Below are 15,958 nucleotides of genomic sequence, written 5' to 3' on the forward strand. Positions count from 1 at the left end.
GAAAATGTTATGACAGACACCTGGGTGCCGGCTGAAAGGTGGTGGGAGCGACTGATGATGGCCAGCTGGATGCTGGTAATGCTGGTGTTGACACAAAGCTACACTAGTAACCTCATGTCCCTGCTGGCTGTGAGGTACATCCCACAACCCTTCCAGACATTACGTGGGCTACTCGCCTCCCGCGCCACTACCATGGTCTGGGAGTACAACACAGCCTACGTCAGTTACTTCCGTGTAAGTCCTTTCTTGATATGATCTTCTGTTCATATCAGTTATTTTCTTATCATTCAGAGATATTTAAGGTTTTAATTTGATGCCATTCTGGTTAAAAATAATATGTAAAACTATTATATCTTGCATTTATTGTCGAGTAAGCAGCGCTTAGTCAACTTTTCTGACTAATGAAGGCGGTAAGTACCAATCATTGACTCAAAATGCCTTCCTGGTGGGCTTTACATGGACTGTAGGCAGCGTATTGATACTAGCTTCTCTCTCTCTCTCTCTCTCTCTCTCTCTCTCTCTCTCTCTCTCTCTCTCTCTATTGGATCTGATAGATCACTAAATAGTGACCTATTGTGCATTTTATATAAGTATTTAAGTTATAATCCCTATTTTTCCTATAATGAATTCAGTAGGTAATTTCCTTTTCAGTTATTTTAAAACTTGGGCCTCTTATCAGTGGTCAAGTGCGGTCATACCGCTAAGCTCTTGGGAGTTAGCGTGGACTGTTACCCATACCATGGCTTGTTGTAGTGCTTTAGAATCCCAGATTCATGTGTTGAAGAAGGAGATTCTACTTCTTCAGGAGGAAAATAGGAAGCTGAAGCTTCGCATAGATGAGTTTGGGACCGAGTGTGAGAAGGATTTAGCTGGTAAGGTAGGAATGGTCACCAGCAGTGATAGTGGCAGCTGCTTTAAGTGGCAAGTGGTTCACAGTTCAGGAAGAAGGAAGATGAGGAGAGTTAATATAGAAGATGTGAAGGTAGGAAATCGATTCTCTGTTCTCCAAGACGAGTGTACTTCAGTGGTTAGTGAGGTTGAAGGTACCACTGATTCCCCTGCTAATCAAGGTAAGAATATTTTAATAGTAGGCGATTCTCAGGTAAGATATACGGACCGTGCATTTTGTAACAGACAGAAAGGTCAGACAGAGAGTGTGTCTTCCTGGAGCTGGTGTTGGCGACATAGTCAGCAGGTTGGATAATATGGCAGGTAATGGGAACAAGCCCATTATCTGTCTTAGAGCTGGGGGTAATGATATTGGGATGGGCAGGAGAGAGAGGAGCTGCTGGATACGTACAGGTCAGCCATAGAAGTAGTTAGGTCTAAGGGAGGGATCCCAGTCATATGTAACATCTTGCCTAGAAAGGGAGTGGGCAATGAATGGATGTCTAGGGCAATTGGTATAAATCGCTGGCTAGACAGGTACTGCAAGGAATTTGCTATCCCATTCATTGATAACTGGGACCTTTTCTTTGGCAAACGTGATATGTATGCAAGGGATGGGGTTCATCTCTCTGGGGATGGAGTGGTTGCATTAGCCAATTCAATTGAGAGGGTAATTGATGACTTGTTTAGGAATTTAAACTGATAGATTATAGAGGTATGGGTGTTTGTGGGAAACAATCAGGCTGCAGAATTAGGGTTAAAAACAGCAGTTATTACCGGGATACCTCAGGGATATGTTTAAAAGACAATATTCAAAATAAAGTTGCTAGTAATGGCAAATCAATTGATCAACAAACAAAGAGAGATAGTAGAGGGCAACGAGTGACTAGCTCCCTTAAGGTTTACTATACAAATAGTAGGAGTCTAAGAAATAAGATAGATGAGCTAAAATTACTTGCAAGTGTAGGTAATATAGATATTATTGGTATAACAGAGACCTGGTTCAACCTTAAAGATAGAGAAATGTCTTCTGAATGCAGCATACAGGGTTATAAACTATTCCACACTGATAGGGTCAACAGGAAGTGTGGTGGTGTGGCGATGTATGTCAGAGAAAATTTAAATTGCTGTCTTAGATATGATATAAGATTAGAAACATCGAACACAGATTCGGTTTGGCTTCAGTTTCTCGAGGGTCGTGACAAATTAATTTTGGGTGTGATTTACAGGCCCCCAAACCTTGATAGGGAGTGCAGTAAGCTGTTATGGGACGAAATTCATAAGGCATCTAGATATGAAAATGTTGTGATAATGGGAGATTTTAACTTTAGACAAATTGATTGGAACAATATGACAGGAAATCTTGAGTCTAGTGGCTTTCTTGATACTGTTCAGGATTGCTTTTTAGAACAGGTTGTGACTGAACCAAGTAGAGGAAACAATCTGCTTGACTTGGTTCTTGCCAACAAAGATTCACTAATTAATAATCTTGAAGTTAATGATGAGCTTGGGGAAAGTGATCACAAATCACTTAGTTTCAATATATCTTGGAATAACCCAGATAACTGCAATCAAATCTCTGTCCCAGATTTTCGCTTGGCCGACTTCATGGGACTGAAAAGTTACTTGGGTGGGTTAAATTGGGATGTCCTAACTATGGGTCAGGTAGGTGATCTTGGTTGCCAATATGACGTTTTTCAGAGCATAGTTCTAGCTGCCCAGACAACTTTTGTTCCGAGTAGGGAAATTAGATCTAACAAAAATGATCCCAAATGAATGAACAATAGATTAAAACATCTCATTGGTCAAAAGAGAGGCATTTGTAGGTGTATCAAAAGAGGGGATGGGCAGTTAAGAAATCAATATATTCAATTAAAGAGAGAAATGAAGAAAGGAATAAGAAAAGCAATAAGAGATTGAGGCTAAGGTCGCAAGGGATTCAAAGACTAACCCAAAAGGGTTCTTTCAGGTATACAGAAGTAAGATTAGGGACAAGATTTGCCCACTTAAGAGTAACTCTGGTCAGATCACTGACAGTGATAAGGATATGAGTGAAATTCTAAATACCTACTTCCATTCAGTTTTCACCCAGGAAAATACTAGCGATATTTCTGAAATAATAGATTACATAGAACAGGATGATAATAAACTATGTACGATTGCGGTAACTAGTGACATGGTCCTCAGACAAATAGAGAAACTAAAACCTAACAAATCCCCAGGTCCTGGTGAACTGTTTGCAAGGGTGTTAAAGGAATGTAAAGAGGAACTTAGCATATCTTTGGCTAATCTTTTTAACATATCATTACAAACTGGCATAGTGCCTGATAAGTTGAAAATGACAAATGTAATACCTATTTACAAGGCAGGTGACAGGTCCTTGACTTCGAATTGTAGACCAATAAGCCTTACCTCCATAGTGGGAAAATTTATGGAATCAATAATTTCCGAAGCAATTCGTAGCCATCTTGACAGGTACAGATTGATTAATGATTCTCAACACGGTTTTACAAAGGGGCGTTCCTGTCTTACGAATTTACTAACTTTTTTCACTAAGGTGTTTGCGGAGGTAGATCATGGCAATGAATATGATATTGTGTATATGGACTTCAGTAAGGCTTTCGATAGAGTTCCACACCAGAGACTATTGAGGAAACTTAGGGCACACGGAATAGGAGGAGAAATTTTTTCCTGGGTAGAGGCATGGCTGACAAATAGACAGCAGAGAGTTTGCATAAATGGGGAGAAATCAGAATGAGGGCACGTCACAAGCGGTGTTCCTCAGGGGTCAGTGTTGGGCCCGTTGTTGTTCACAATTTACATAAACGACATAGATGAGGGAATAAATAGCGACATAAGCAAATTTGCTGATGACACCAAAATAGGCCGTCCAATTCATTCTAATGAGGACATTAGAGCACTGCTGGATGATTTGAATAGACTGACGCAATGGTCGGAGAAGTGGCAGATGCAGTTTAATATTGGCAAATGCAAAGTTCTAAATGTTGGACAGTTAAATAACCATGCCACATATAAACTAAATAATGTAGATCTTAATACTACTGATTGCGAACAGGATTTAGGAGTTCTGGTTAGCAGTAACTTAAAACCAAGACAACAGTGCATTAGTGTTTGCAATAAAGGTAACAGAATTCTTGGCTTCATATCTTCATAACTTTATTCCGAAACGTTTCGCCTACACAGTAGGCTTCTTCAGTCGAATACAGAAAGTAGGCAGGAACATCTTGTCAGACACTGCAACACGTGGCATCTTGGTACAGAAAACACCTTGGACAAGCTTTTCAAGTGAGAAGGGTTGGATCTGAGAGGGACATGACCTCTCAGTTGCCTCTCACTACTACTACTACTACTACTACTACTACTACTACTACTACTACTACCCTGCACCTCTCCTTCCGACAGTATTTAAGTCTCCGCACTGTCGCTTGATCTTCAGATAGTTCCTGACTATGGAACTGAACTTCTCCAGGCCGAGGGACTGACAACCTCAAATTCTACGACTTTAAGGGTGATGGACTGATTACATCGTCTTCACATCTCTACTGTTCCTGCCTACTTTCTGTATTCGACTGAAGAAGCCTACTGTGTAGGCGAAACGTTTCGGAATAAAGTTGTCTAACTGTTGCATATGTGTCTTACCTAACAACCTGTCGGTATTGTATACCATCTTGATGTTCATCTTGTCAGACACTGCAACACGTGGCATCTTGGTACAGAAAACACCTTGGACAAGCTTTTCAAGTGAGAAGGGTTGGATCTGAGAGGGACATGACCTCTCAGTTGCCTCTCACTACTACTACTACTACTACTACTACTACTACTACTACTACTACTACTACTACTACCCTGCACCTCTCCTTCCGACAGTATTTAAGTCTCCGCACTGTCGCTTGATCTTCAGATAGTTCCTGACTATGGAACTGAACTTCTCCAGGCCGAGGGACTGACAACCTCAAATTCTACGACTTTAAGGGTGATGGACTGATTACATCGTCTTCACATCTCTACTGTTCCTGCCTACTTTCTGTATTCGACTGAAGAAGCCTACTGTGTAGGCGAAACGTTTCGGAATAAAGTTGTCTAACTGTTGCATATGTGTCTTACCTAACAACCTGTCGGTATTGTATACCATTTTGATGTTCAACAGTGCAGAATTCAGAGCAAGCTCATGCTCTCTCCCGCATCACTTCCATAAATAACACACCAGTCACCATTCATAAGCACGCTTTTTATAATTCTTGCAGTGTACTGTGGTCTTGCCTCGTACCATTGTACAGAGTGATTTTCTTTGTCATGTGGCGATGATATTTTAGAACAATTAGCCCTTCAGAACCTCCTGCTCGTGGACGGAGGTGCTTTCCTAGTAATATCGCTCGTTTAACGTTCGACTGCCATGAGCTTCCATCCTTTGTTTATATTGTGGGCCATCGCCTAGAGGTCCATCAGGTTGTTCCCACGCCCCAACAGTGTCGTAATTGCTGGCGTTTTGGGCACCCCGCTAAACACTGCAGATGTGCGACAGAATGCCCGGTCTGCAGAGCAGCAGATCATTCCAATACGTCATGTAATCTTCCTCCCTCTTGTCTTAACTGCAGGGAACCTCATCCTTCCTTTTCACGCCGTTGCCAAGTTTATTGTAATGAACGAGAGATCCGTTATCTTAAGGAGCATGAGGGCCTCACACTATGGCTGTCTCTCAGCTCCACCTTCAAGGTAAACTCCCTCATGTCCCGTATGCTCAGATAGCCTGAAGACCTCCAACCTCGATGGTCCTCCCGCCTCTCAATCCCTCTGCGTCGATGTCTTCCGGGGTGGCCCCAGTTTCTAATTCTTTTGCAGTTGTATCCTCTGACACTTCTACCTCCGCACCACTTCCTACTTCTACTTCTTCATCTCATTCGCTTGATTCTCAATCTACAAAACCTCGCAGACCTACACTTTCTTCATGTCCATCACCTGCACAAAATATATCTCCTGCCTCGGCGCCTCGTTCTCACCCTCTTTCCAGCTCTCACACCAAGGTAGAGGTTCACCCTCTCGCTCGTGTAGTTCCCTCTTCTTCTGTTCCCCCTCCTGTCTTCCTTTATAGTTACCCTTCAGCCTCCTTCATCTGTTATACTGCATGCCTCTTCTACCCCAGCCGATGCATCTCCCCAGGTTCATACTCCCTGCCCCCCTCAGACCTCTTTGGTTGCCTCAGTAGTTCCTCTGACCTTTCCTTGCAACGCCTCTCCTGTCTCTGACATCATGGCATCGTCGGCTTCCTTAACGATTGAAACGTTAGATGCTATTTCCAACTATATTGCAGGGACGACACCTCTGATGGACACTGGGACTCCCTCTACCCTTTTTATTTCACGACCCTCGCAACAACTTGTTCCTCCGCAACATTCACATTCTTCCTTTTTTACATGCTCACCGTTACCCCCACACTTTGAGTTTACAGATCCTAATATCCCATAGGTTTTATCGTTTCTTATTGTTGACAATTTTATTTCTGTACATAATTTCTTTTTTACAATGGAATATTCGTGGCCTTAGGGGCAATCGGGGAGAACTAGTGTGCTCTCCCAGTGGTCCAAAGTATGTGTTGGGCTGCAAGAGCCCAAAATTCGTTCTGCGGTCATTCGCCCGTTTTGGGTTACGTGCTATTATATTCTTCAGATCCTTTACCTGACGACACTCTTAATGAAATCGCACTTCTTGTGCGCGTTGATATACCATATCACAAGTTTTCATTCATTCCCCGCTGCATTATACTGCAGCTCGGATTTATTTACACAGATGGTTTACAGTTTGCTCTCCCTTTCTCCCTCACATGCATTCTACACCTCTGACATTGCGTTTTTAATTTCTTCTCTACTGCCGCCTATCTTGCTCACCATCACCTGTGGGGAGGGTCCCACTGCGACTCTCGTGGTGTTCAGTTGGAGACTCTTCTCGGTTCTCACCCGCTTCATGTTTGAAATACAGGTGCTTCTACCCATTTTGACTCTCGCACTCAGTCTCTGTCCTGCATTGATCTTTCTATTTGTTCCTCGCCCATTGCACTTGATTTCATGTGGTCTGTTCTTCCAGATTTACATGTTAAAGTTTACTTTCCTATTCTTCTTGCTTCTGTTACATATACCCGTCCGTTTCGTAACCCTCGTTGGCAATTTGCTCGAGCAGATTAGGAATTATACTCCCGTCTTACCACTTGTTGCGAGGACCCCCTTTCGTCGTCTATTGATGAACTAGCACACCAGTTTTCGGCCTTAGTCCTGGCTGCGGCGACTCGTTCTATTCCCCAAACCTCAGGTAGGCATTCTCAGACATGCGTGCCTTGGTGATCTTCTACATGCGCCCGCACAGTGCATTTAAAACGTGCTGCATGGGGCCGTTATCGATATAACCGTACCACAAGTGCTGCTGTTCGCGGCGTCATCCGCGATGCTAAGCGTTCTTGTTGACGAGACTACGTGTCTACCATTACCTCGTCTTACCCAATATGCACGATTTGGAAAAAGGTGCGAAAATTGTGTGGTAAGTACGCTCTGGACCCAGCTCCCGTTTTGCGGGTTGCTGGAGTTGACTTCACAGACCCTTTAGAAGTTGTCACGGAAATTGGGAACTATCTTGTCCATATCTCCCGAGGGCTTCATCTCTGCCCCTCATTTCTTGCATCTAAACCTACCAAGGAGCAATTGCTGTATAATGTACCTCTTACTCTTCTACAATTAGAGTCCACGCTTTCCATGTGCCGACCGTCGGCACCAGGACTTGACAATATCCACATCAGTATGCTGCACCATCTCCATTCTACGGCCCTTCCTGTTGTTTTACGTCTTTTCAATCTAATTTGGGAGCGAAGGGTTCTCCCACAATACTGGAAATCAGCTAGGGTACCACTGTTTCGCAAACCTGGCGCCTCAGTGCTTGACACCTCTCACTATCGTCCCATTTCCCTGACCAGTGTGGTCTGCAATGTGATGGAATGATAGGTGAACAGACGTTTGATGTGGTTCTTCGAGACACACAATAGCCTTTCCCCTCCCCAATATGGCTTTCGCAAAGGCCACTCTAATTTAGAACCCTTGCTCCACTTCGATACATATATTCGAAATGCCTTTGTTAACCACCACTCTGTCCCAGCAGTCTTTTTCGATCTAGAAGGCATATGACACCACTTGGAGGTACAACATTCTAGCCCAAGCCCACTTCTTAGGCCTCCGCGGTAATCTACCAAGCTTCATCGCTGTTTTCCTGTCCGATAGACATTTTCGGATCCATATTGGCGCCTTGCTTCCCTTGGACTTTGTACAAGCCGAGGGACTCCCATAAGGTTGTGTCCTCAGTACTACTCTTTTTCTCTTAGCTATAAATGACCTACCTTCCATTCTTCCTTCGCATATTTGGTCATCACTTTATGTTGATAACTTTGCTATAACTTACTCGGGCGCTGACTATCGACTAGTAGCGGCCTCCCTTCAGGTAGTGATAGACCGAGTCTCAAGCTGGATCATTTCTCATGGCTTTAAATTTTCCAGTACAAAAACCCGATTCATTACTTTCACTAGACGCCGGCTTATACCAAATACTCCCTTGTACTTGCAGGGTTCACGTATTCTGACATGAGACACGTCAGCCGGTGGTCAAAGACCGCCGGCTGACGGTCACATGTCGCATTTCTTCATTAAAGACAACTTGCCATAGTTGGCTAAATCTCCTAAAGTTCTTGCACATCGTTCATCGTCGCACTCTCCACCGTTTGCATTCCACCCTAGTCTTGTTCACGCTAGATTTTGATGACCAGATCTATTCTGCGGTTTCTCCCGCAACTCTAAGTTAGATCCTTTCATCACCAAGGTCTCCGCCTGTGCCTTGGTGACTTTCGTTCGTTCCCTGTTGAGAGCCTCTATACAGAGGAGAATTTTTCATCATTGTTTGATCGCCGTGATGCTCATTGCCTTCGCTATTATGTTAGATCCTATGACCTCTACAATCCTTCCGCACATAGGATAGTCATTGATGTTAGTAAACGTTCTTTATTTGTTCATCGTCCCTGTTTACTCCGTCCCTTTTCTCTCTGCCTACATTCACTCTTGTCTTTTCTTTAGATACCACCTTTCACTGCTTATGTAGCAACTCACTTTTCCCTGCCCCCTTGGGAAGTTCCGGCTGTTCGTGTCTATTCTTTCCCACTGCCATGCGCAAAAGCCCAACTACCTATGGTGGCTTCCCGCTCTCTTTTCCTTGAACACTTCTGCTCTCATTCTCATGCTATCGCAGTGCACACCGATGGTTCTAAGTCTTCTGATGGCGTCGGATTCGCAGCAGTGTTTCCGGACAGTGTCGTGCGAGGGCATTTATTACTCTCGGCTAGCATTTTTATGGCTGAATTGTATGCCATTCTTGTAGCACTTATCGGTATTGAATCTATGCCTGTGTCAACATTTTTATTTTTTCAGACTCCCATAGTGCTTTACAGGCTATACGGAAATATGATACACCTCACCCCCTAGTTCTTCGTATCCAACTTTGGTTATGCCTTATCTCTAGCAAGCACAGATGTATTGTTTTTTGCTGGTCCCTGGTCGTGTTAACGTACAGGCAATGAACAGGCAGACACTGCTGCGCGGTCAGCAGTACATGACCTCCCAGTTTCATATAGAGGTGTTCCATACAAGGACTATTTTGCTGTAATTGCTACCCATCTTCGCACCCATTGGCAACAACGTTTGTCTGATCAGCTCGTTAACAAACTTCATTCTGTTAAGCCAAGTATATGTTTCTGGTCGTCTTCTTGTTATCGGTGTCGAGGTTGGGAGACTACTCTCTCCCGTCTTCGAGTCGGCCACACTCGTCTTAGTCACGGGTTTCTCATGGAGAGGCGCCCTGCTCCTCTCTGTGAGAATTGTCAAGTTCCATTATGAGCTAGCCACATTCTGTTGGACTGCCCATTCTATCAACTAGCATGCAGAATTTACCTTCAACGTTGTCTCCGCTCTGCTGCCCTTTATTTACCTTCTCTTCTTGCTGACGGATCCTCCTTTAATCCAGACTCTCGCATTGCCTTTTTGAGAGCAAATAATGTACTACACAAACTCTGATGGTGTCTCTGGCACTCTTCTCAGCCCTTTTCACCTTAATCTCTTGCTACCCTCTACCCCTGCACTATCCACTGTCCCGCTACACTTTATAACCTAATAATCATCCATTTCCCTCTTACTACCCAATAGCCCTGCATCCTTCCCTACCCTTGTGGTTTAGCGCTTCTTACTGATCATAATAATAATTCCTGGAAGAGCAATAATATGAATTATTCAAGCCACAAATTTTTCACTTTTATTTCTAATATATTACTAGCCTTCAGCCTGTCCTTATGTTTTCCCCGCTATGCAATTATTATACATCCAAAGAACTGGAACTGCACTTCTCTTCCATGGAATGAATTTAATTACTTCCCATTTCAAGGTGCTGTGTTATCCCTACGGATTTAGCTCTCCTATATGTTATTATACTAATATAAATTTATTTTTAGACTTCAAAATCCGGAATCTTCCGTGAAGTACATGAGGTGGAGCACGCAGGGCGTATCAGATACACTCTGTCCACGGAGTACCTTAACATGCTGGATCAGCTAGTTAGGAGGGGACCGTATGTGTATGTTGGAGAGGATCTCACCATCAAAGTGCTCTTGGCTGAAGACTTCTCAAAAACAGGTTCGCTTGCGGATATATATATATATATATATATATATATATATATATATATATATATATATATATATATATATATATATATATATATATATATATATATATACACACACACACATTTGTCGTGCCGAATATGTAAAACTTTATTATTATTATTATTATTAAATATTAGCCGGTATTCTCCCGGCCCGGGCCTTTTCCAAGCGGTGGCCCGGCCTTGGCTCCCTCTTTAGGGAGTGTCTGAGACCTAAGTCTCCCATGGGAGGAGGCACAAGTACCTCCTCATCTTTGGGACCAACTGTCCCCAGGCCTAGCCACAAGCTAGGCCTCTCTGGTCTGCCATCCCCGCCCCAAGGGGGAAAATGGGAATGACAGTCTTATGAGCTAAAGGCTCGGGCTCAGGCACCTACCCTACCCTAGAAGGGTTAGGCATGGTGTCGATATGTAAAACTTGCGATCTTGGCTTAAATAGCAACGCTCATCTTGCCATATAAGACAAGGAAAAATTTGTGTATGCAATAATTTCGCAAAAGTCATTCTGAACCTATCGAAAAAAAGTACATTTCATTGTGTTTGTTTATTAGTAAATTATTGTAAAAGTATCTAAAATATATTTAATTTTTCTTTAAACGTATAAGAAAAATTTTGAGAAATGACTTAATTTTAAATGAGTTCCTGCTAATTCACCAGTTTTACCTATTAGGCACTATGTACATTATATATATATATATATATATATATATATATATATATATATATATATATATATATATATATATATATATATATATACATATATATACACATATATATATATATATATATATATATATATATATATATATATATATATATAGATATATATATATATATATATATATATATATATATATATATATGTCGTGCCGAATATGTAAAACTGGTAAATTAGCAAGAACTCATTTAAAATTAAGTCCTTTCTAAAATTTTCTCTTATACGTTTAAAGATATATTTTTTTAATTAATATTAATGTAAACATTTTTAATTTTGCACCAAAAGGAACTTAGAAAACTTACCTAACCTTATTATAACAAGAACAATTTATTTTAGCCTAACCCAACTAAATATATTTTAGATTTGTTTACAATAATTTAATACTAAACAAACACAGTGAAATATATTTTTTTCGTTAGGTTCAGAATGATTTTGGCGAAATTTTTGCATACACAAATTTTCACTTGTCCTATATGGCAAGATGAGCGTTGCTATTTAAGCCAAGATCGCAAGTTCTGCCTATTCGGCACGACATATATATATATATATATATATATATATATATATATATATATATATATATATATATATATATATATATATATATATATATATATATATATATAAATTATAGAGGGTGGTAGAAGAAAATATTCAAACAGCTCCGAGGAGAACCTTGCGTTTTCCCTGAGGTACGTTTATTGTCTTCTCTGAGGATAAGAGTCCCCAGTAAAGTTCTAGAGGTGGTACCTTCCTATATATATATATATATATATATATATATATATATATATATATATATATATATATATATATATATATATATATATATATATATATATATATATATCGTGCCGAATATGTAAAACTGGTCAATTAGCAAGAACTCATTTAAAATTAAGTCCTTTCTAAAATTTTCTCTTATACGTTTAAAGATATACTTTTTTTCATTAATGATAATGTAAAAATTTAAAATTTTGCACCAAAAGAATCTTAGAAAACTTACCTAACCTTATTATAACAAGAACAATTTGTTTTAGCCTTACCCAACTAAATATATTTTAGATTTGTTTACAGTAATTTAATACTAAACAAAGACAGTGAAATATATTTTTTTCGTTAGGTTCAGAATGATTTTGGCGAAATTATTGCATACACAAATTTTCACTTGTCCTATACGGCAAGATGAGCGTTGCTATTTAAGCCAAGATCGCAAGTTCTGCCTATTCGGCACGACATATATATATGTATATGCAAAGCAACCACTCTGAAAGAATAGAGAAATTCCAAGCGCTTTCTTGACTACTCACATTAAGGAACTATGAAAGTAAAGCATCCAAGGAAGCTATATAAGGGGTCTGGCCAACACCTCACTATCAGATCCCACAACGGTTAAACACCTGACGCGCGCCGGCCCAACTAGACAGGTCCTTTGCACAACTCACCAACAAACTATTCTACCCAAGAAAATAGTTTGTTGGTGAGTTGTGCAAAGGACCTGTCCAGTTGGGCCGGCGCGCGTCAGGTGTTTAACCGTTGTGGGATCTGATAGTGAGGTGTTGGCCAGACCCCTTATATAGCTTCCTTGGATGCTTTACTTTCATAGTTCCTTGATAATGTGAGTAGTCACGAAAGCGCTTGGAATTTCTCTATTCTTTCAGAGTGGTTGTTTTGCATATTCTGAAATCACCTGTTTACTGTGATCTTATTGCATATATATATATATATATATATATATATATATATATATATATATATATATATATATATATATATATATATATATATATATATATATATATTATGCAAAACAACCACTGTGAAAGAATAGAGAAATTCCAAGTGCTTTCGTGACTACTCACATTATCAAGGAACAGTGCAAGTAGAGCATCAAAGGAAGGTATATAAACGGCCTAGCCCACACCTCACTATCAGATCCCACAACAAAGGAACACCTGACACGCAACCCATAAGAAAGGGAACACTGCAGCAGGCCTGCCGGCCAAACTAGACAGGTCCTTCACACAACTCACCAACAAACTATTCTACCCAAGAAATAAGAATTTTAAAAATTGTTATCTGTCCAATGTATTATTAAATTCTTCCCAAATTCTATTAATTATAAATGGATTTAATTTATATAAACCAAAGTAAATATTCATATTATTGTCAAAACTGCTTTTTATGAAACAAGATTCAATTATATTCCTGTCGACCATGGACTTGCTTGATACAATTTTCTCAACTTTTTGAATATCAGTTGGATGGTTAAAATCTCTCACATGAATAAATAGAGCATTGGAATCTTGTCCAGTTCTAATGCTATATTTATGTTGTTTTAATCTTAGTTCAAGATTTTTACCAGTTTGACTGTAATTAACTTTATCGCAAATTTTACAAGGAATCTTATAGACACATCCATCAGCATTTTGGGGGCAATTCTTTATCGAAAGTTCTTTTACTGTATCAAGATTTTTGAATACAACTTTAATATTAAAAGTCTTAAGAAGAGAAGGCATATTAACCAAGTTTTCATGGTAAGGGAGAACCAACATATTTTTAGTTGAATAAGGCTGGTTGTCCCTTTTTGGATTGCAAAAAGTATTTCTATCAACTTTAAAAGATTTATCAATTACTTTTCTTGGGTATTTCAAATCATTACCTATTTCATAAATTTTGGATATTTCCTCATCTATGTACTCTGGACTACAAATTCATAAAGCTCTCAAAAACATTGATGAGAAAACAGACAGTTTAACTCTATCTTGATGCGAAGAATAATAGTGGACGTAGGAACAGTTATTTGTAGGTTTTCTGTAAATTTTAAATTTCAATTCATTATTTCCCTTAATAATTAAAACGTCTAGAAAAGGCAATGAGTTATTTTCTTCAAACTCAACAGTAAAGTTTATAGAATGGGCTAAGCTATTTAATTTGCCAAAGAAATGGTGTATATCTACATTTTTGGGCATGAGACACAAAATATCAACATATTTGAACCATTTAGCTCTATTAGGGAGGATTGTGTTAAGCAGCCTTGTTTCAAAAAATTCAATGTATAGGTTACTAAGAACAGGTGAAAGAGGATTTCGCATTGCCATACCAAACTTCTGAGTGTAAAACTTATCATTAAATACAAATTTTGCATCAACAATGCAAAGTTCAATAAGTTTAATGATAGTAGGAACTGGCAATGGTAAATCATAATTAACGAGTTCTTCAGATGAGAAACTTAATAAATCATCAATAGGAACTTTCGTAAACAAGGAAGTAACATCAAAACTAACCATGTTAAAATAATTTAAGTCAGTCAAGGAGCTTAATTTATCAACTAAATCTATGTAGTTTTTAACATGAAAGTTGGAAATTTTGCCAACAATATAGCTCAAAATATCATCAAGCCGTTTTGATAATTTATACGAAACTGATCCTATGGAGCTAATAATTGGTCTGACAGGATTCCCTGGTTTGGTTTGTGTGTTTTTATTAGTCCATACATGTAAGGTAAATATGGATTAGCGGATGTAAATTGTTTGACTAATTCATCTTTGCCTTTCAGTAGAAGTTTTATTGTTTTATTGAAATTGCTGTTAACGGTTTCTAGGGGATTCTTTCTAAGTTTAGAATAGGTTTCAATATCATCTAAGATTATTAATTTTTTCTTGGTAATCAATGGGAAATCCTCCTTCACCTGTTCTTAGTAACCTATACATGAATTTTTTTGAAACAAGGCTGCTTAACACAATCCTCCCTAATAGAGCTAAATGGTTCAAATATGTTGATGATATTTTGTGTCTTATGCCCCAAAATGTAGATATACACCATTTCCTTTCGCAAATTAAATAGCTTAGCCCATTCTATAAACTTTACTGTTGAGTTTGAAGAAAATAACTCATAGCCTTTTCTAGATGTTTTAATTATTAAGGGTAATAATGAATTGAACTTTAAAATTTACAGAAAACCTACAAATAACTGTTCCTATGTCCACTGTTATTCTTCGCATCAAGATAGAGTTAAACTGTCTGTTTTCTCATCAATGTTTTTGAGAGCTTTACGAATTTGTAGTCCGGAGTTCATAGATGAGGAAATATCCAAAATTTATGAAATAGGTAATGATTTGAAATACCCAAGAAACGTAATTGATAAATCTTTTAAGGTTGATAGAAATACTTTTTACAACCCAAAAAGGGACAACCAGCTTTATTCAACTAAAAATATGTTGGTTCTCCCTTACCATGAAAACTTTGTTGATATGCCTTCTCTTCTTAAGACTTTTAATATTAAAGTTGTATTCAAAAATCTTGATACAGTAAAGAAAACTTTTGATAAAGAATTCCCCCCAAAATGCTGATGGATGTGTCTATAAGATTCCTTGTAAAATTTGCGATAAAGTTCTTTACGGTCAAACTGGTAAAAATCTCGAACTAAGATTAAAACAACATAAATATAGCATTAGAACTGGACAAGATTCCAATGCTCTATTTATTCATGTGAGAGATTTTAACCATCCAATTGATTTTCAAAAAGTTGAGAAAGTTGTATCAAGCAAGTCCATGTTCGACAGGAATATAATTGAATCTTGTTTCACAAAAAG

The 15,958-nt window shown here is 39.1% G+C and overlaps 1 protein-coding gene across 1 annotated transcript in view; it reads left to right on the forward strand.

Annotated features, from left to right (window-relative positions):
* Positions 1-15,958, forward strand: part of LOC128696573 (probable glutamate receptor) — a 40,149-nt gene that overhangs the window by 15,025 nt on the left and 9,166 nt on the right. The window contains exons 5-6 of the mRNA XM_070094640.1: positions 17-234; positions 10,433-10,613. Of these exons, the coding sequence (XP_069950741.1) occupies positions 17-234; positions 10,433-10,613 (399 nt within the window). The remainder of the gene's footprint in view (positions 1-16; positions 235-10,432; positions 10,614-15,958) is intronic.

The sequence above is a fragment of the Cherax quadricarinatus genome, chromosome 47, assembly GCF_038502225.1.
Source record: "Cherax quadricarinatus isolate ZL_2023a chromosome 47, ASM3850222v1, whole genome shotgun sequence".
Lineage (NCBI taxonomy): Eukaryota > Metazoa > Arthropoda > Malacostraca > Decapoda > Parastacidae > Cherax > Cherax quadricarinatus.